General features: G+C 40.5%; 1 protein-coding gene across 4 annotated transcripts in view; it reads left to right on the forward strand.

Annotated features, from left to right (window-relative positions):
- The window catches only part of gosr2 (golgi SNAP receptor complex member 2), a 63,497-nt gene that overhangs the window by 10,121 nt on the left and 30,390 nt on the right, over positions 1 to 22,986 (forward strand). For 2 of the 4 annotated variants that reach the window (XM_072561846.1, XM_072561842.1), the window contains exons 2-4: positions 13,739 to 13,803; positions 15,905 to 16,013; positions 19,015 to 19,147. In XM_072561846.1, coding sequence (XP_072417947.1) covers positions 13,739 to 13,803; positions 15,905 to 16,013; positions 19,015 to 19,147 — 307 coding nt within the window. Of the gene's footprint in view, positions 1 to 10,694; positions 10,813 to 11,025; positions 11,156 to 13,738; positions 13,804 to 15,904; positions 16,014 to 19,014; positions 19,148 to 22,986 lie in introns of those variants that run through there. The other 2 variants (XM_072561843.1, XM_072561845.1) reach the window with 2 other exon arrangements.

The raw sequence follows: 22,986 nt of genomic DNA on the forward strand, positions 1-22,986 counted from the left end.
GTATCAGCTTACGTGTAATCACTGTTGACTGTGGCATTATTTCTGGCTGGAAGATTTTGACCAAATTGCATCCGAGCAGCTGACACGAATTTTGAAATACACAAGAAATTGACAAAGTATTAAATATTAATTAGATTCAAATCTCCACACCTGATTGTTGTTCAGAGAGTAGCTGGACCTGGATTTCTGTTTGATCTACATTTCCAGTACCAGGTATGGATAGAAGCAGAACAGGGGGGATTGACTGTCCAGAATTGGCAGATACAAAGAAGCTGAGAGAGCATGCACGGTGTAATTCAGTTGCCAACTGTGATACACATTGCACTTGAAAAAAGGCTTGCTATCATAGCTTATAAGAGGAATATTCTCTCTTTGTGAAACTGAATATCACAAGCAAAAAACAGCATCTTTTACAGGATGGAGTGAAGTCTGCATTTGAAGTCAGTGTTAGATGTATCAAGCTGAATCACGAAGTCCCTTACACTCATGTAACTGACTTGAAATCTGAGGCACAGCTTGGATCTCTTAACAAACTTTGTCACTTTCTCTCAACAAGATTACCCATGCTTTTAGAAACTGAAATGTAGAAATTATGCAAATGGGATAACTGCTGCCTCACAGCGCCGGAGACCCGGGTTCACTTCCCGCCTCAGGCGACTGACTGTGTGGAGTTTGCACATTCTCCCCGTGTCTGCGTGGGTTTCCTCCGGGTGCTCCGGTTTCCTCCCACAGTCCAAAGATGTGCAGGTCAGGTGAATTGGCCATGCTAAATTTCCCGTAGTGTTAGGTAAGGGGTAGATGTAGATGTAGGGGTATGGGTGGGTTACGCTTCGGCGGGGCGGTGTGGACTTGTTGGGCCGAAGGGCCTGTTTCCACACTGTAAGTAATCTAATCTAATCTAATCTAATAAGGTGAATGGATAACAATAGCAACTACTTGGACAGATTGTCCAATTATCCGGCATTCAATTATCTGAATATCTGATTATTTGGCAAGATCGCATGGTCGCGATGCTTGGCTAAACTGTGTTATCTGGTATTCGATTATCCGGAATTCGATTAACCGAACAAAAGACTCCCAGCCTGTGTCCGTTGGATAATCGAGGTTCCTCTGTATTTGTACAGCACCTTCAACATAATCAACATGTCACAGTTATATTATAATATGAATATGACACTGAACTGCATACAACATAGTAGGACAGATGACCAAAAACCTTGGCCAGAGAGAGCTTTTGAGGAGCAACTTAAAGCAGGAAAAATGCTGCAAATTTTCCAGTGAATTTCAGATCTTACAGCTGTGTGAGTGAAGGGAAGCTACCAATGATGAAGTGATTAAAATCAGGGCTGCACTAGAATCTAGAACTAGAGGGATTCACTGCTTACTCTAGTGTTTGTTGCATAGCTGGAGAGTTGAAAGACTAACTTCAATTGCGTGTCCAGCAACAGTATATTCCAGTTAGGGTGAAAGGAAAGGCTGATAGGTGTAGGGAAGGCTGGATGACTAGAGAAATTGAGTGCTTGGTTAAAAAGAAGGGAAGCATATGTCAGGTATTGACAAGATAGATTGAATGAGTCCTTAGAAGAGTATAAAGGCAGTAGGAGTATACTTAAGAGGGAAATCATGCGGGCAAAAAGGGGGCATGAGATAGCTTTGGCAAATAGAATTAAGGAGAATCCAAAGGGTTTTTACAAATACGTTAAGGACAAAAGGGTAACTAGGGAGAGAATAGGGGCCCTCAAAGATCAGCAAGGCGGCCTTTGTGTGGAGCCACAGGAGGTGTGGGAGATACTAAACGAGTATTTTGCATCAGTGTTTACTGTGGAAAAAGACATGGAAAATATAGAATGTAGGGAAATAGATGGTGATATCTTGAAAAATGTCCATATTACAGAGGAAGAAGTGCTGGATGTCTTAAAACACATAAAAGTGGATAAATCCCTAGGACCTGATCAGGTGTACCCTAGAGCTCTGTGGGAAGCGAGGGAAGTGATTGCTGGGCTCCTTGCTGAGTTATTTGTATCATCTATAGTCACAAGTGAGATGCTGGAAGACCGGAGGTTGCCTAATGTGGTGCCACTGTTTAAGAAGGGTGGTAAGAATAAGCCAGAGAACTATAGACCAATGAACTTGACGTCGGTGGTGGGCGAGTGTTGGAGAGAATCCTGTGGGACAGGGCATACATGTATTTGGAAAGGCAAGGACTGATTAGGGATAGTCAGCATGACTTTGTGAGTGGAAAATCATGTCTGACAAAATTGTTTGAGTTTTTTGAACAAGTAACAAAAAGGATTAGATTAGATTACTTACAGTGTGGAAACAGGCCCTTCTGTCCAACAAGTCCACACGGTTCAATTTCTGCCTCAGGCAACTGTCTGTGTGGAGTTTGCACATTCTCCCAGTGTCTGCGTGGGTTTCCTCCGGGTGCTCCGGTTTCCTCCCACAGTCCAAAAATGTGCAGGTCAAGTGAGCTGGCCATGCTAAATAGCCCGTAGTGTTAGGTGAAGTGGTAAATGTAGGGGAATGGGTCTGGGTGGTTGCTCTTCGGAAGGTCGGTGTGGACTTGTTGGGCCGTAGGGCCTGTTTCCACACTGTAAGTAATCTAATCTAATTTAAATTAAATGTGAGGTGCTGCATTTTGGGAAAACAAATCTTAGCAGGACTTATACACTTGATGGTAAAGTCCTAGGGAGTGTTGCTGAGCAAAGAGACTTTGGAGTGCAGATTCATAGCTCCTTGAAAGTGGAGTCGCAGGTAGATAGTATAGTGAAGAAGACGTTTGGTATGCTTTCCTTTTGCAGTCAGATTATTGAATACAGGAGTTGGGAGGTCATGTTGCAGCTGTACAGGACATTGGTTCAGCCACTTAAGAGTCATATAGATGTACAGCATTGAAACAGACCCTTCAATCCAACCCGTCTAAGCCGACCAGGTATCCCAACCTAATCTAGTCCCACCTGCCAGCACCCGGCTCAAGTCTCTCCAAACCCTTCCTATTCATATACCCATCCAAATGCATCTTAAATGTTACAGTTGTACCAGCCTCTACCACTTCCTCTGGTAGCTCATTCCATACACGTACCACCCTCTGTGTGAAAAAGTTGTCCCGTAGATCTCTTTTATATCTTTCCCCTCTCACCCTAACTCTATGCCCTCTAGTTCTAAACTCCCCGACCCCAGGGAAAAGACTTTGTTTATTTGCCCTATCCATGCCCCTCATAATTTTGTAAACCTCTATAAGGTCACCCCTCAGCCTCCGATGCTCCAGGGAAAACAGCGTGCAATTCTGGTCTCCTTCCTATCGGAAGGATGTTGTGAAACTTGAAAGGGTTCAGAAAAGATTTACAAGGATGTTGGAGGGTTGGAAGATTTGAGCTATAGGGAGAGTTTGAATAGGCTGGAGCTATTTTCTCTGGAGCGTCGGAGGCTGAGGGGTGACCCCACAGAAGTCTATAAAATCATGAGGGGCATGGATAGGATAAATAGACAAAGTCTTTTCCCTGGGGTGTGGGACTCCAGGACTAGAGGGCATAGGTTTAGGGTGAGAGAGGAAAGATATAAAGAAGACTGAAGGAGCAACTTTTTCATGCAGCGGATAGTACGTGTGTGGAGTGAGCTGCCAGAGGAAGTGGTGGAGGCTGGTACAATTGCAACATTTAAGAGGCATCTGGATGGGTATGTGAATAGGAAGGGTTTGGAGGGATGTGGGCCTGGTGCTGGCAAGTGGGACTAGATTGAGTTTGGATGTCTGGTTGGCATGGACAAGTTGGATCAAAGGGTCTGTTTCCGTTCTGTACATCTTTATGACTCTATGATTAGGTGAAATGCTGCTATTGTAACATTATTTTCTGAATTTCTCCAAATCCTATGATTGACACAAGTGTATTAGCTGTAATGTCAACAGTTTACTAATTACGCAAGGCCACCTACTTTCTCAGTTCTCTTGATTCTGCCTTGCCCGTTAGAATATAGAACATAACAGCACAGTACAGGCCCTTCAACCCTCGATGTTGCCTCACCCTGTGAAACCAATCTGAAGCCCATCTAATCTACACTATTCCATTCTCATCCATGTGCCTATCCAATGACCATTTAAATGCCGTAAAGTTGACCATTCTACAACTGTTGCAGGCAGTGCGTTCCACGCCGCTACTATTCTGAGTAAAGAAACTACCTCTGACATCTGTCCTATAACTGTCACCCCTCAATTTGAAGCTATGCCCCCCTCGTGCTATCCATCATCATCCTTGGAAAAAGGCTCCCCTCGATCTAACGCTCTGATTATCTTATATGCCTCAATTAAGTCACCTCTCAACATTTTCTCTACCGAAAACAGCCTCAAGTCCCTCAACCTTTCTTCTTAAGACCTTCCCTTCAGTAATAGGCAACATCCTAGTAAATCTCCTCTGAACCCTTTCCAAAGCTTCCACATCCTTCCTATAATGTGGTGACCAGAACTGCACTCAATACTCCAAGTGCAGCTACACCAGAGTTTTGTACCGCGGCAGCATAACCTCATTGTTCCAAAACTCCTGTTACTCCTTCCAAAGTGAATCAACTCTCACTTTTCTGCATTAAACTCCATTTGCCACCTCTCGGCCCAGGTAAACAGCTTATCTATGTCCCTCTGTAATGTACAACATCCTTCGGCACTATCCACAACTGTGCCGACCTTCGCGTCATCTGCAAATTTACTAACCTATCCTTCTACGTTCTCACTTAGGTCATTTATAAAAATGACAAACAGTATTGGATCTAAAACAGATCCTTGTGGTACACCACAAGTAACTGAACTCCAGGGTGTATATTTCCTATCATCCACCACCCTCTGTCTTCTTTCATCTAGCCAATTTCTGATCCAAAACGCTAAATCACCCTCAATCCCATGCCTCAGTATTTTGTGCAGTAGCCTACCATTGGGAACCTTATCAAATGCCTTACTGAAATCCATATACACCACATCAACGGCCTTACCCTCATCCACTTGCTTGGTCACCATCTCAAAGTACTCAATAAGGTTTGTGAGGCATAACCTACCCTTCACGAAACACTGTTGACTATCCCTAATCACCTTATTCCTTTCTAGATTATTATAAATCCTATCTCTTATAACCTTTTCGAACACTTTACTCACAACCAAGTACGGCTCACTGGTCTGTAATTACCAGGGTTGTCTCTACTCCCCTTTTTGAACGAGTGAACAATATTTACTATCCTCTAGTCTTCTGGTATTATTCCAGTAGACAATGACAGCATATTCTTATCGAAAAACAGGAGATAAGGGTAGGCCATTTGGCCTCTTGAGTCTGATCCACATTCAGCCAGATTGCAGTTGATCTTCTATCGTAACATTATTTCTGCATTATCTTAATTTACCTTTTATAGCTACAGGTTTTTCTGCTGTAACGTGAGTTACGTTAACGCAAATTCGCTCTAACCCAATTGACGAATTGGGGTCACTGTTTCTAAAGCACAAACTTGTAAAACAGTGTGTTGGCTGTAGCGTGATTACATCACCGACGTGCGATATATCTATAATGTGGGGTTGCATCAGAACGTAAGCATTACATTATAGAAGAATTACCTGTATGTTATCTAAACTGTAGGTTGTTGTATGAAAGTAACAAATATTTTGTGAAAAATCTATAGTAGAAAAGAATTGGCAGCAAAATAAGACATTTAATCTTGCAGTCTTAATGTTCGTAGATCCACAAGTTTATTCTCATTGTTTATGTTCGGAGGACCATTTGATTGAATCGCATTAAGCTGTTACTCATTGTCGCAACAGTTGCCCTCTGTAGTCCTCTGTGTTGCTGTTGATAGATTTTGTCCCTGAGGCTACATGTACCTTTAGAGTTCAGTTATTTAAAGCAGGTATTTTTGTTGCAAGCCTGAGGCTGCAGCATCTCTGTTTACCAAGATTTAATTGCTTTCATTTCATCCAAATTGTATCAGTAAATGAAACAAGTTTTGCAATATCTGTTAAAGATATGAGGAATCCTAGAAAGTACATCTGCTCATAAGACAGGTGCTAGAAACTTATCACTGATTTGACTGGAGCGACCAGGAGAGTTCATAGAATCCCTACAGTGTTGAAACAGGCCCTTCGGCCCAACAGGTTTACACCGACCCTTCAAACAGTAATCCACCTAAACCCATTCCCCTACCCTATTATCCTATATTTACCCCTGACTAATTTACCTAACCTGATCATTATAGGCAATTTAGCATGGCTAATTCACCTAACCTGCACATGTTTGCATTGTGGGAGGAAACCAGAGTACCTGGAGGAAACCCACACAGACATGACAATGTGCAAATTCCACACAGACAGTCGCTTGAGTTAGGAATTGAACCCAGATCCCTGTTGTTGCGAGACAGCAGTGCTAATCACTGAGCCACCGTTGCAGCACTGACCTCTGTTACAGGAACACTGAGACCACCTACTTTGAATGCCATTACTGCTTTACACGTTTGGTACAGGTGAGATGGAAAGGAAAGTGACCTTAAATGATCTGCCCTAAAACTCACCTGTGCTTTACCTTCTCTTTGAGGGGGCTTTAAGGATTACTATTTTAGGGATTTTTAAAAAGATTACTTAATGCAAAAATAGCCATTGAAATAAAAACTGAAACCCAGATCCGCAATTACGTTTATGCTCTGGCATTACTAGGGAATTTGATATCATTTTTGAAATACAGCATGTGCTGATGTTTGAGATTCAGCAATGTGGAATATGGTTAAATTGTATCTTGTTGGAGATGGTCATTTTCTGGCACTTGCAAGGTGTGAAAGTTTTGATTTTGTGAAGAAACTGAAATCAGAATATCTCAAAGCAATTTAAAAGAATTGAAATATTTTTGACACATCTTTATGACTCTGAGTCATTACCGTTGTAATGGTGGAAACAGTTTGTATACAGGAAGCTGCCAAAAATCTTAACAACAGATTAAGCAACTCATTTCACACTGATACTCTGGACAGTCTTTGAGAGTAGTATTTTCCATAGTAGACAGCTAAACATTAATTATGTGAAAGTTATTAAACATGTTGAATGGACTATGCTGCAAGGCCATGGAGGCAGGTGGTCTGAGGAAAAAAAAATGATAATTGGGTAAATTTAAAAATCACACAACACCAGGTTATAATCCAACAGATTTATTTGAAAGTATAAGATTTTGGAGCTGTTCCTTTGGTAGCTAGTGAGGCAGGATTATGGGACACAGAATTTACAAGTAAAAGATCAAAGCGTCATACAACGAATTCAATGCATTCGACAAACCCAGATGACTGTTAAGTCTTTAATCATTTAGAATGGGGATGCTGGATTCGATTGATTGATATGTAAATCTCAGAACTTCTTTCAGGTCACAGCCCCGAGATAATTTAAGGGTTTATCAGTGGATTAAAAAAAGGTGTCATCTCAGCTCAGACAGTGCATTAAAGGTGTGAGGTTAGAGTCTGTCTGTGTCCCAATCTGGAGTCAGACTGCTGCACAGGACCTCCAACCAGCACAAGATACCAGATACTTTGACATTACCCTCCTCTGGATCCATGGTCAGTTGTGAAACAACTACATAGTGATTTCATGTCACCATCAGACTTATTATGGACTACTGTTTAGAATCAGTCTCATTCTTGGACACATGCACCTCCATTAAGGACGGAAACCTCAGTAACTCACTTTACCACAAGCCTATTGATAACCTCATGATGCTGCACTTCTCTAGCTCCACCTTAAATATATTAAAACAGCCACCCCCTGTGGACAAGCCCTATGCAGACACAGCATCTGTTCAAATGAGGAGGAATGAGACGGACACCTTTGGGTGCTGAAGGAATCTTCATAAGAATGGGATACAGTGCTCAACTCATTTAGTGCGCTTTTCCAGCAACACATTTTCAGCTCTGATCTCCAGCATCTGCAGTCCTCACTTTCTCCTCAACTCATTGGTGGCCAGTTCAGACGTGTTACAGCAAAAAACCAGAATGATCTCTTCAGGAGGCAGACACAGGAGATGATCAATAGGCTACCCTTCGTCGTCCAGTTTTTCCTGGGAGTGGAGAAACGATGCCATGTTCTTTGCAGTCTGCAACACATTATTGAAGAGGTTGAGCACCTTGCCAGGATGTTCTCTCTGCCTCCCCTTCTCGCCTTCAAAAAACTTAAACAGTCCAATGTTCACAGCAAAATACCCAGCCTTCAGGACAACATTGTCCACAGCAGTATACAACCCTGTCATGGCAGCCAATGCAAGACACGCCAGAGCGTTGACATGGATGCTACCATCACCTGTGGGCTCACCACCCACCATGTGCGTGGCAGATACTTACGTGACTCAGCCAATATTGTCTATCTCATACACTGCAGGCAACGATGCCCCGAGGCATGGTATGTTGGCAAAACCATGCAGACGTTGCGACAATTGATAAATTGTCAGTGTGCAACAATTCCCAGATAGGATGTTCCCTCCACTTGGGGAACACCTTCAGCGGTCAGGGACGTTCGGCCTCGGATCTTCAGGTGACCATCCTCCAAGGGTGGACTTCGGCGATGCAACGACTCAGAGTTGCCGAGCAGAGGCCAATAGCCAAGTTTGGTATCCATGAGGGCGACTTCAACTGGGACCTTGGGTTCATGAGACAGTACAGGTGATCTCACTGCACTATACACTCTCTCTCGCACATACTCTCACGCAAACACACTCACACAGACCCTCTTTCATATGTATGTCTGTACACTGTCTCTCATACATACACTCTCACTCAAGCGCGTGCACACAATCACAGGCATATATTCCATCGTACTTGTGAACTCCATGCGTGCACACACTCTCACACTCTGCACACATATATATGCATATATAAGTATATGGGGCGAATTTGATTCGCCAATATATTTTATTTTGTTCAAAAAGGACACAATCTGTAGGCAGTCAGTCAATGTGACATTTTATAAATTCCTACTTTGTAAATAATACCATTCTGACACCCAGGCTGGGATTCCAATAGGCTCTAACGTCACACCTTAATGTGTCTGTGCTGACGTGTCACCTTTATTTTTTATCCAATGATAAAACCTTAAGTGACCTTGGGGCTGTGACTTGAAAGAAATTCTGGGATTTACATATTGATCAATTGAAACCTGCATCTCCATTCTAAATGATTAAAAACTGAACAACCCATCTAGGTTTGTCTAATACATCACATCAGTTGTATGACACCTTGATCCTTTAGTTATGAATTCTGTGTCAAAGTGTGGCCCTGGAAAAAGTACACTGGTTAGGAAGAATTTGAGGAACAGGAGAGTTGATGTTTCGGGCATAAGCCCTTCAGGAATGTGGAGTGGACTAAGAGATAAGTAGGAGGATGTGGGGGTGGGACAGTGGGAAAGCTGGGTGGGATGGTGATAGTTGGGCTTTGGCCAACTACTTCAGCTCCCCCTCTCACTCCCTCAAGAACATTCAAATCCTGGGTTGCCTCCACCACCAAATACAAGCCCCTCTAACTGGAGGAAGAGCATCTTCCACCTCGGGATCCTACTATCACCACAGCATCAAATTTGTCTTAAGTTTTGAAATCTCCCCATCTCGTCCCAAATCCAGCCCTTCAATTCGGCACCACCCTCTTGACCTGACTTACCTGTCCAAAGTCCTTTCCACCTATCTGCTCCACCGTCCCCACCAATCTATCACAATCACCTCCTACCTGCATGCACCTATCATTATTCCACCTACCTTTCCCATCCTCCTATTTATCTTGCTGTCCCCTTCCCCCTCCACATCTGCAGTCCTCACGTTCCCCTTATAAATTCTGTGTCCTTTGTACCTGACGAAGGTGCAGCGCTCTGAAAGTTTGTACTTTTCAAATAAACTTGTTGGACTATAACTTGGTATTGTGTGATTTTTAACTTTGTCCACCCCAGTCTAACACCTCCACGTGATAATTAGATAATTCAGTTAATGGGTGATTGAAGAGTGACAATCCGGACTGTGGTATTCTTTGCTTCTAGTGTTCCTATATACTGTATATAGAGAAAGAGAAACATCACCAAGTTTAAGTGCATTTAAGTCATCATTGGACAGGCATATGGATGTACATGGAATAGTGTAGGTGGGATGGGCATCAGATTATTATGACAGGGTGGCGCAACATAGAGAGCCGAAGGGCCTGTACTGCCCTGTAATGTTCTATGTTTATATAATATCGTTGGCACTTTTCAGTCTGTGAAATAAATTTCGAGTTTTGCAGGAAATGTGTGAAGCAGTTTTGAATACTGATTAGATAATTTGTTTTTCTGATTTGACTGAAGAATATACGTTGGCCAAGGCAATGGGGAGAACCCCCAAACTCTTCTTTGAGATAATGACTTAAGATTTTTTCCATCTCCCTGAAAGAGCAGAAAAGTACCTTAAATTAGTTTAGATTAGATTCCCTATAGTGTGTTAACAGGCTATTCAGCCCAACAAGTCCACACCGACTCTCTGAAGAGTAACCCACCCAGACCCATTTCTCTCTGACTAGTGCATCTAACACTATATGCAATTTAGCATGACCAATTCACCTAACCTGCACATCTTTGGATTGTGGGAGGAAACCAGAGCACCCGGAGGAAACCCACGCAGACACAGGGAGAATGTGCAAACTTCACACAGACAGTTACCTGAGGCTGGACTTGAATCCAGGTCCCTGGCGCTGTGAGGCAGCAGTGCTAACCACTGAACCACTGTGCCGCCCTGTGTAAATTCCAATTTTTAAAGCTGACACCTTTGACAGTACAGAACCCCCTAAGCACAGCACTGGAATGTGAAGGTAAATTACACAATTGTGGTGGGACTTGAACCTTTGTTCTTCTGATTCAGGTGCTAAGCAGTAATTTGAAATTTGCAGCTATTAAGAGTTCTACTTAAAATGTGTTGATCCATTGTTGATATAGCTTGAGTATTGGTAGCAGTAATTTATGGGGAAAAAGTAATCTTTGCAGTACAGAATGTGATATTCTCTTTCACCTCAAATTGCTCTCAGTTCTGCTGAAAAGCCTGCAATGCCCAGGACTTCGTCCTTGTGTCTGACAGCTAAAGTACATTTGGAGAAATGATCCAAGTTGAGAACAACCAAACTTTCGGAGCGCTGCTGGATGCCTTTCACAGTTCAAGTAAACACAATTTGAACATTTTTATTACTCTTTACTAAACATTGTTGTTCTGTCATTGAGTTGCAATTCTACATTTTAAAGAACACAAGCTATGAAGCACGTGACTTTCAACCTCCATTGTTCTGAGCATTTGATTTTTGGTTTCCAAGTGATTTTTGTCTCATAAATAGGAAAAATCAAATAAAAAAAAGAACTAATGTACTGGATTTAAAGCTATTTCAATAGCTGTTTCAGAGCACTGGCACAGACACAAGGCACCTCCTATGTGATATGACTTTGAAAATTAATCTGACTTGTTTGGACTTGGCTTTATGTTTCATGAAAATGTACCTCATGATCATTGTAATGTAATGCTGTATGAAAACTCTGTAAAGTTGTAAATAAGCTGTTAATTATACAAAAATACCTTTGACGTGGAGGTAGCTTGCTTGAATGTATTTAAAATCCTGCAATTGGTTGGTAATGTCAATCTGAAATTCTCAGGAAGTCCTGGCAACATGTACAACAACTGCTACAGAATAATGTTTTTGCAAAATGTTGAAGGAATCAATAAGCATTTGAACGATATGGATTAACCAGAAGGCCTCCAGTTACTTTAGCCAGTTGCTCTAGAAGTCGTCCTGAAATGCCGTTTAAAAAAAGTAAAATCACCTTTTCTGAATGCAGATTTTTTTTATTGTCAAGAACTTTGGTTCCTGTTTCTCATACACTAACAGTCTGCTCTGTTAAGGTTTTTTTGGTCTTAGTGCTCTCCTACTCCCAAGATTAGAGAGAATCTGATCCCATCCCCCCATACTCCCAAAGGCAATATAATTCATAGGAAAGTATCCATTGATATCACAAGGCAGATATTTGTACTGTCATGTCTGTGATATTTGTTTTCTGTAGTGACTTAGTAGTTCCATATCCTCCAGTAATGAAACTACATATTCACTTCTACAATAATCTGTAAAGCAAAATCCAGATATCTTGTTTGTTTGTCAGACTGTGATGTATGGTTGGTCTTGGCAAGCTGATTCTTTTTGTATCTAAATGAATAATAAACCATTTCTCCAACTAGTGGAATGTTCTATGACTGATTAGGACAGTTAAGTGTCTGCCCAATGGAAATATAGTTACTATCACATTGTGATGTAGGTAGGAAAGCTCAGCACATTCAGCAGGTAAGGTATTGCTGAAAGTAATGGGGGAAAATGTTAAGTTTCTTATCAAGTGCCAAGTTTTGTTTAACTTTCCGCATTGTTCATTTTCTCTCAGTTTTAAAAAAATAACTTTGGTGATGTCTGTAGATTAAATAGCTTCATCCTCCTCTTTCATCCACATGTATTTCACTTTATTCTGACCCTAATTTGGAAGGTATGATTTTTTAACAGAAGTGTTTATTGGAACTGTGAGTATCTGTGGTATTTCAGCGTTTGATCAGGGATAATTTGCTGAACGCAGCACAAAGAGGAGCTACAGTAAACAGCAGTTCCTCTGGTCCACCCTCTGTCAGCATATTAAAACATTAATTTTGATGTGTGGCTTCTCATGCACCCACTCTGCCATCATCTGGCTGATTGTCAATAATAGGAGTCAGGACCTGCTTTGGATCTGTCACTGATGACCTGAATTAATACATCTGTCCACTGCTTTGTGACACAAAAGCCTGCTGAAATATGTTGACTGAGATCAGGTTAATTGGGATCCATCAGAATTTAATTTTTTAATCTAATTGAAGTTCTGAGGTCTTTATAGCCCAACAGCTCATTTAATAACACTCTTTCATTGAATTGCATTGACTAATTTCTATGCTGTATGTTCTTCACCCTAACTGGTCCACGCCAGTGTTAATGTTCCACATGAGTTTCTTTTTGACTACAGTATCTTGTGTGAGGTTCATATATATGAGAGTAAGTTAGTGGAAATAAACACTTGAATTTTTTAAAACTATGATTCTACTTCCAAATGGTTTGAGACAAAGAGTAGCTGAGGAAAATAACATCGATGTATTCGAGAGAAAGGTGGGTAAATACATGTAAAAAAGATGAATATCTTGATGGTTTTGGATGAAACCAAGTAGGAGGATGCTTTCGTGGATTTCAACACTAAATCTCCTGAACAGTATACTGTATCCTGTTTCTGTGCTGCGAATACTTTCAAATAGTCATTTAAGTACGTAGGTTCATTTATTAACATAGCATTTTCCCTTAAAGGATACAGGCAGTAACGTTTCTCTCGTGACTGTCAGTAGTGCTTGCTTGTGAAAATGTTTTTTCGCCAGCCTTGTTAACCAGCCTGTCTCACAGTGACTTGGGATGTGCAGTTACTGATTTGTGTCACCACTGTGCCCCGGATTGTATGTTTACATCATTGCAATGCATGTTTCCAATCTTCCTCTATCTTTGCCATCAGCTGTGCCCTGAAAGTGGAGCCACTCCTTGTGCTTTTGTCTTGTTTTCCAAGGGCTGATAGGGAGTCCTTGCACAGAATACTGGGGGAGTTGGGGGTGGGGGGTGGAAATGTCCTCTTTCCTCTGAAGGGCTCTGCCCATGTTTGCAGATAGATGCTAACCCACCCATTTCCTCCTGTCTCTCCTCACAGGCAGATTCATGAGGTGCAAACTCACATGGGGCAGCTGGAGAAGGCGGACGCGCAGTCTGTTCACTGTAAGTATTCATAATTAGGAGATGTAAACAGAGCCAGCCTGGTGCCAAGGCAGGGGAGCGTCTGATGTGGGCACAAGGCTTTGCCAAAAGAAATAATGACATTATTTTTAGTCCTGGTGGGGCATCTTATTACATCATCATATTATTAGGGTATGGTCCAAACCTCTTAGAGAGATGTTACAGCTTTTCATGAAGTCATTCGAACCAAACATTTTTTTGATGTTTTTTATTCAGATCCCCTCCAGAGTTAATCTATTATAGCTTTGATCTCATCTCTTAAAATGCTTTACATGATAAACAGTAGATTTGTTAATTTGGAACTCTGAGGACTATTTCAGACATTAATCACTTGGGGTGACTGTCTGCCTTCATGCTTCATTACTGATCTTGCCATCTCTTCACTTGCTGCAGCCCAGGTGGATGGGGGTTATAAATTTCAACTAAAATTTATATTTTAGTGGTAGTATTAATGGAAAGTATAGTAGGAAATGCATGGGGTGGGCTGTATGGCTCTACTTACCCTATAGCAGCTGCCCTCTGATATTTTTCCCTTTGTGATTTGACCCAGGCCATGCTGGACATGGAGCCAGACCTCCCGCTAACCTAATATCTGAAATTTACTGAATAATTTTAGCACCATATGCTGCAATATTGTTTTAGCAGTTGTTGCAGAGCATTGGTTAAGAGCACTGGCTGAATGTTTTTTCCCCTATTGTTCACCCAGAACATTGAGGCCTATTTGTAGCAACCATTACTGCCACCCCAGTTTAAGTCAATTTAAATCAGCAGACTGGAATGGAGCCTTGTGGGCTTTATATCTCAGTTGCTAGTTACCAACTGAGCCATCAACGAGGCATTCTGACATTCTCTTAATTGGAGTTTGTGTAATTTGGGATTGAAAGTTCATAGAATGCCTCTCTGAGCATGTTTTTATTTCATATTTTAAAAGTCAGTCCCAGTGTTGTCTTGTTATTTGATAGCAGTTGACCCTAAGGGTCTTAGCAGAAAATAAAGAAAGAAAGAGTGATGCATTTATATAGCCCTTTCACCGTCTCAGGACATCCCAATTGTCTGTAAAGTGTTTAAAGTACTTTTCTGCCAGCTGTTGTAATCTAGGAAACAGGATCTCTAATTTTCACACAACTGCCTCCAAAGCAATGTGATCATGATCATGCTTTTTGGAATGCTAAGTGAGAGATAAATATTGGCTAGAACCACAAGTTAGGACCCCTGCACTTCTTAGAACTGGTACTGTAGGATCTAGTGGAGGGGCCTCATACTTTCTGTGCTATACGTGAGTATCTGGCTTGATTTTTATGTTAAGGGTTGCAGATTCCATTTCTCCCAGGTGCATTTCTGGTAAGGGCAGCATGTAAAATAAGGTGCCTTGCCCCACACCCCTATCATACAGGGGCTGGTGAACAGGCACTGAAATTGGTAGCTAGCTTACCATATGTAAATGTATCATTAGGTATATTGTTTTATAAATTTGTAATGTATAATTGAATTTAAATGTAAATATTATGAACTCAGTTAACCCTAATATTACCCTGAGAACACAGAACAGTACAGCACAGTACGAGCCCTTTGGCCCTCTCTGTTGTGCCCTGCCACAGCACAATATGTTTGGTGTATGCAGGTTTTTTGTTCATGTTTTCAAAATAACAGGAAGGAAGTTGTGTTGGCTCTGGAAGATGCCTTTTCCTCATCTGTGGTATGTACCCAGAAGATAGGAGCCTCCTTCATTCATGCACACAAGCACTCTCCTCACTTTCTTCTTTTACATTCTCTTCTGTCTTCTTTTTCTCCTGTCTTTCCCTCTCTCTCTTGCTCTCACACTTGCACTCTTGCATGGTCGCTCCCGAGCTGTCGTTCATGTGCGCGTGCCCTCTCTCTCACACGCAGTCTGTCTGTTTCTCTCTCAACAACCTTCTGACTCTGATAAAAGGTGTCACCCATGCCTGACACTACAAATGTGCCATATTGACATTCAGACAAGTCGATGTATTACATGTCTACAGTTTGGCTTGAAGAACTTGCATAGTTCATCTATTCCTACTTCTATTGTTTTAATGATTTGATAATTCTGTTGCTGCTGCAGTGGTGGAAAATGAAATACAAGCCAGAATAGATCAGATTTTCAGCAATCTGGAGCGCCTTGAAATACTGACCAGCAAAGAGCCTCCAAATAGACGGCAAAATGCTAAACTGTAAGTGTGATTGCTATATCAATACACATCATTCCGTTCTTTTGTAAGCTTATTTATTTGTGATAAATGTTGAACTTTTTACAAAAGAGTCCTAGGTTTCAACAAGCTACATAAAGCATTGAGTTTTGTGTAGCTGTATTGTTCAGGAAATTCCAAGGCGGTGTCCCGAATCCAGTGTAACAGGATAGTTGTAGCATACTTAAAAATATATACTTGAATCTCAATATGAAACATGCTGAGGTCCAAAACAGATGTCTCTGCAAAACATTTTAATTTTGTGTTTTTGATTGCTGCCTTCAATTAAAGAGTTATAAATCACATTGTGGCGATGTTCTTCCAATTAAATTTTTCACCTTTTGTCAAATTTTAATGAGTTGGTTATAATCAAAAAGATCCTGTCTGTATCTGCTAATTGCCTTAGAAATTGACGTGCTTGTTTTTGTGCCAAGAGTTCAAAAGATATAGGATCAAAATCAGGCCATTCAGCCCATCAAGTCTGCTCCACCATTCGATCATGGCTGATATGCTCCTCATCCCCATTTTCCTGCCTTCTCTCCATATCCTTTCAACCCATTACCAGTTCAAAATCTGTCTAGCTCCTCCTTAACTTTACTCACTGTCCCAGAATCCACTGCATTTTGGTGTAGTGAATTCCACAGATTCGCACCCTTTTGGGAGAAGTAGTTTCTCCTCAACTATGTTTTAAATTTGCTACCCCTTATATTAAGACTATGATCTCTTCTCGTAGAGTGCCCCACAGGAGGAAGCAACAGCTTCACTTCTATTTTATCCACACCTTTTTATCATCTTGAATACCTCAATTTGATTTCCTCTCATTCTTCTAAATTCCAGATAGTATAAGTCTAAACTGTTCAATCTGTCTTCATATGGCAAACCCCTCCTCTCTGGGATCAATCTAGTGAACCTCCACTGAACTGCCTCTAATGCCATTGCATCTTTCCTCAAATGAGGGGACCAAACCTGTGCACAATACTTCATTTGCAGTCTTACCAATACTTCCTTACCTTTATATTCTATTCCCTTAGCTATAAAATCCAACATTCACTTTCTTCGTTATCTGCTGTGCCTGTATGCTATTTTTCTGTGACTCATGAACGAGTACGCCTAGATCCTTCCACACCGGAGCACCATGAAGTCTCTCCCCATTGAGATAATAGGTCGCCTTCTCATTTTTTTGACCCAAATGCATGACCTCACACTTATCCATGTTAAACTCCAAATGCCACGTTTTGGCCCACTCTCTAAACCTATTCTATCTCCATTTGTAAGGTTCTTATTTCTCATTGCAGTTTAACATACTGCCAATTTTTGTGTCGTCCACAAATTTGGCTATAAAGCCTACTATCCCTGTATCCAAAATTCTAATCAAAATATGAGCTTTCAATGCTTCAGTTGTGCTAACATTAGGAGTCAGTCAGTTTTAAATTCAAATCTATTCCCTAATCCCCAATCGTAAAATTTCCAAAGTGATTGCCATCAGAATAAAATTAAATCACCACATCTCTTAGCTTTAATATACTGAAAAATGAAAGCTCCTAGGTTCCATGATTCAAAAGGTTTGGTGCCTTGGCTTGCTTTCTCTGATTGTGCAGCACATTCTAGGCAGGTGTCATTCTGTACCCAACACTTCGTCTTCCACCCTCATTTCCTACTGACTGTAGATTGTTGTAATATAACTCCATATAAAATAGGAAATCCTCCTGGCATACCAGATTTATGCCACCAAATAATTTTATAAGCGAGGGAGTAATTATTTTGTAAACTGTATATTTTGCCTCTTCGCTCTGGGCCCTAGTCATGGATGCTTTAAATGGAGTGGGGAATGGGCAGTTTTGTAATGACATTTCCTCTATTTGAAAATAAAAGCTGCCTTTAGTAAGACTGAAATAAGAAAACCAGAAAGAAAAATTCACCTTGTAAATCTAAAGAAGAGTTGGTGATGTGGAGAAATTAATTTATCTCTTTCTTTGAAGGTTTTCTTAAGATACAGTTAAGTGAAGAAAATTCTAAAACTATGATTGAGCTGTATTAAAGTTTGTTCTTGGGCTGCTATTGTGTTGCAATGTTTGCATCAATGCAAAGCAGTGTACTTTATCACAAGAGAGCCTTGAGGTGAAGCCAGCTCGGACTTCTGGCCTCAGTGTGGACGCCCGGCCTCTCAGTGAATCCAGAGTGGACTCCCAGACTTGGTTGGAAGGACTGTCACTGTGAACTTTTTATTTCTTTATTTTTCCAATTTATTCCTATTATTATGTACGTTTGTATCTAAGATAGTGGAAAGGTCTGTAATGTTGGATTGTTTATTTCTTTATTTTACCTAAGAATTTGTACTTACGAATCTGTACCTCGGTACGTTTGTGCCGAAGATCGCACCATAAGTGGCGACTTGTGAACGTTTCGCTGTACTCATGTGAGTACATGTGACAATAAAATTAATTCTCATTGGGCAAAATTCTTGTGGAGGGTCTGAGCACATGAAAGGGGCAATGTAGCTGCATGTTATTACTTATTTTTTTTTAATCCTGGCTGACGATGAGGATTGTGCACCTGAAAAAGCAAATTTGGATTGAGCACTCGCCTTGCAGGCATGTGCATCAGTACATCTATTAGGCTGTGTGCATTTCAAAACACTGTTGCAGAGGGCAGCAAGTTTTTGTCCTTGGAAAAGGTTGCTGTATTCAATTATGGGTTGCTATAGGCAAATTGGCTTCTGTGTTTGCTGACAAAGCAGCAGTAATTAATCACAGTAGTTAATTGGCATTTGAAGTGTCTTAGTTGATCCTCAGGTTGTGAAATGTGTTATATAAAAACCAGTACTTTATCTCAACAACTTCATGTTTCTTCCTGTGCACTAACTAGATTCCAAGATCTTTGTGATTAACACTGTCCTTGGGCCATGGCCTATTGCATTTAGGTTTTGCAGTGAAATACTTTTTGATAGTTATTAACTTATTGTTAAATTTGGTATTTTTCTTTCCAGCAAAGTGGATCAACTAAAATATGACTGCCAGCACCTTCAAACAGCGCTGAAGAATTTTCAGCACCGCCGATATGCCCGTGAACAACAGGATCGAGAGAGAGAAGAACTGTTGTCACGCACATTCACAACTAACGTAAGGAACTATTCACACTATTTAACCCTACAATTTTTTTAAGTTTGTGAAACCAGTTGTCAATGTATAGTTCAAATAAAGACAAGTGGTGCAATAGAAGGGAAGTGTGTGGTGTAGTTGTAATGTCACTGGTTTAGTAATCCAGAGTTAATCCTCTGTGAATCTGGGAATCCTCTGGAAATCCCACCATGGCAGCTATTGGAATTTCAATTCATCCAATAATCTGGAAGAAAAAAAGACTAGTCTTGTTAATAGTGACAGTGAAGCTATCAGCAATTGTTGTAAAAACCGTTCTGGTACAATTATGTACATTAGGGAAGGAAATGTGGCCTACATGTGACTCACTCAATGAGGTTGACTTTTAACTGCAATGTCCTAGCAAGTTTCTCCCATCAATGGCAATTGGGAAAGGGCAACAAAAGCTCGTGTTTTAGGATGATGCCCACAACCCATTAGCTTATAAAGAAAAAACAAGATTGGAGCACCAGGGGAAACATGGGATTTTGGTCAGTGTCTGTTATGTCTCCATATGCTAATGTGCAATGAAGTGTGGTGGAGGAGGAATCCATCCTAACAGCAAAATACTGCAGATGGTCAAAAGCTGAACTAAATCAGAAAATGTTCACTGTACTCAGCAATTCAGGCAGCGTTTATGGAAAGAAGGAAAAATAACTTTTCAGGTCTGTAACCTTGCATCAGAATTCGAAAATTAGAAATGTACGGAGTTTTGAGCAATTGAAAGCAAGGCAGGTTGGAACAAAAAAATATTGAATGTGTGATAGGTGAGGACAAGAGATATTAAATGACAATTTTTATCATATAACATCCACAGCGATTCATGATGGGATAAATAATGAAACAAAAGGAACATCTTGATGAGTTATGAATGACATAAAAGTGACCATCTAAATGCGAAGTAAAGGGATTAAGAAAGAAACAAGAGAATAACCAAACTAGCAAAAAAAGGCTAAACCCCAAGTGGAAGTTATGATCTAAAATTGTTGAACTCTTTGTTGAGCTCGGAAGGCTGTAAAATGCCCTGTCAAAAAATGAAGAGAGCTATTCCTCAATCTTTCATTGAGCATTATTGGAGAACTGTAGGAATCCAAGGGCACAAAGGTCAGAGACGATGAAGAATTGATGTAACAGTGACAGGAAACTGCTTACATGCTGAACAGAGGTATTCTGCAAAGTGGTCATCCAGTTTGCATTTAGTCTTACCAATGTAGAGAAAACATATGAGATTGAAAGGAAATATAAGTTTAATGTGAAAGGGATATTTGATGCCAGTGATGATAATAAAGGGATAGTAATAGGGAGGGAAGGGTCTTCTATTTCTTGCCATTGTCAGGGAGAGTGTCGGATTTGAGGGAATGCTTGGGGGTGACTGAGCACTAGTCAGTGGTGTTGTGGAAAAATACTCCCTTCAGAGAGTGATAATGGTAGGGAGCAGGGCAAGAGGGCCAAATATTGTACTTCTGCAGTGTAACAATTCTGCAATTTGGGAATAGTCTTTGATGATAGCAGAAATGTTGGAGAAGAGATCTAACATTTCTCTAGTGGCTAATTTCTACACTAGTGATTGCTCGGAGGCAGCTCATTATCTGTCTAGCTGCATTAGGTAATGGTAGGAATTGAGAAGGGGTGAAAGAAAAATAGAAGGAATTTTGCCTTCAATGCAAGAAAAAAAACTTCATATTCACTGCTTGGATAATTCTACAGTTCAGCTTAAGAAGAAAAATGCCAGTGTTAGCAGATAATTGTTAGTGCTACTGCTAAAGTTCTGAAATCATTGGAATGTATACATGGTGTAAATCTTTGTATCCCCTGTGGCGAAGGATTCAGCGAAGGGTGAGGAGGGGTACAATGGAAGAGGATGATTATATGTTGAATGTTTGCCTTCAGGTAGTAAGTTGTAGTTTGCTGTAATACTGCAATGATGGTAATAACATACATACCTTCATTTCTACATTGTTCTGTAAAGAAGCTAAGAAGTCCTTGCAAAAGTATTTTAGTTCTGGTATATTTAATTATGAAGCTACTTCTATCTGGTGGAAACTAATGTAGGGGTTTCACAAATTATCTAGTCCTGTTGCCTTCTGCTTTAGTCTTTCATTGGCATTGATCCAAAACCCAGAGGAACTAATGTTAACAAAAAATTGACATCGGGTTATCCCTTAAGATGATGGTGTTTAATATATATTATAATGTGACATTTTGAAAAATTCCATTATACTTTTAGGCTTAAATTTCCCTCCCACCCCAAAAGATTATTCTACACTCTTGCTAATTAAAATTTTGGCTAAAAAAATTGGATTGTATTAGTAAATAATGATGCTAGTTTTAGAGTATTGTTTAAGATCCAGTCTCCTCTTAGCCTACCAACTTGGACTGAGGTTGATACCACAGCGGCATGAAAGGTTATGCCAGAATTTTAGAAGTACTTGTTACTGAATCAGACTCTCTTATATAAAAAGATCACTACTTTTCTGATTCTTTTTCAAAGGGTGAAAAATGCCTGCTTAATATCCCTTTGATATGGATTTAGGATTATTGGACACCGTGGATACTGAAGCTTTAAGTCTCTGTGTTTTAGGCTTTACTGAGAAAGTTTGGTCAATCCTCAGTAGAAAACGGTTTGTGATAGTCAACTGTGCCTGAAGTAAATTTAGAAAGATTTGGTCCACTTGAATCACTAACTTTTGCCACAGAGTTGTGACACAACACTGATGCTTCTGAATGAAGCATGGCACATGGAAAATTGCACTTGTGCAGAGAACTTCAGAAGGAATGCTTCACTTGTTGAAGCTGGAGAATGGTTGAGTCCAATTTTAAAATTGCTATTATTTCTTACAAGTGCATGAGAATTGTTCTATACATGTTATATTTGGTTTGGCTGACCAATACCTCAGCCTTGCTGTGAAATCTGTTGTGTTTGTATTAGGTGACCTGCAGCTATTTTCTCAAATGGGTGTAAGTGCTTCCTAAACTTCTGTTGAGAGATTTTGAAAGAATGAACTGGGTGAAGAGTGTGTGCAACTGGGAAGAATGGTGGCTGCTGACTGTGTCAGAGGGTGAGATTAAAAGAATGTTCTTGTAGGAAGGGACAGTTCGATACAGCTATGAGATTAGTGTGGAAACAAAATCTTGGGAAATTGTTGAACTTGGAGGTGTTGGAGATGTGGATCATATTTTGGTGTTAGTGGTATCAAAGTAATGGAGAAGGGGGCTAAAATTGCAGAGATTGAAACACACCCCAAGATATACATGGATATCTGCATCACTGAGATCTGCTTCCACCTTCATAGCATTATGTGTCTCTACTTCTATCTTGGCCCATCTGCAGTTGAGAGTCCCATGTCTTTTGTGCCCTTTTTAATTCTGGAGGTGATTATTCCAGTGCTTACCTGGTCGATCTGTCATCTTCTGCTCTCCATAAACCTGATTCATTAGAAACTCTATATGTTTCCTAATTCTCACCAAATTCTCTTCACTCAATGTTCCTATGCTCACTGAGCTACACTAGTTTCTAATATGACAATGCCTCACTTTAAAAAATTCACCTGGTTTCAAACTCTCTTCATGAATTACAATCCTCCGATCTCTGCCATCTTTCAGTTGTAAACATCTGAGAGTTTGTGACTTTGTAATCTCACCACTGACAACCGTGCCTTCAACTGATGAACACTTAGGCTTGTATTCTCTGGAATTCCTCCTGAAACCGCTTGCCTTTTTATCTACTTGTTAGGATGGCATCCTTAATCTCTTTCTTCTTTGACCAAGTTTTTAGCTATCTTCTCTCTCTCTCTCTCTCTCTCTCTCTCTCTCTCTCTCTCTCA

This window comes from Chiloscyllium punctatum, chromosome 42 (assembly GCF_047496795.1).
Source record: "Chiloscyllium punctatum isolate Juve2018m chromosome 42, sChiPun1.3, whole genome shotgun sequence".
NCBI classification, from domain to species: domain Eukaryota; kingdom Metazoa; phylum Chordata; class Chondrichthyes; order Orectolobiformes; family Hemiscylliidae; genus Chiloscyllium; species Chiloscyllium punctatum.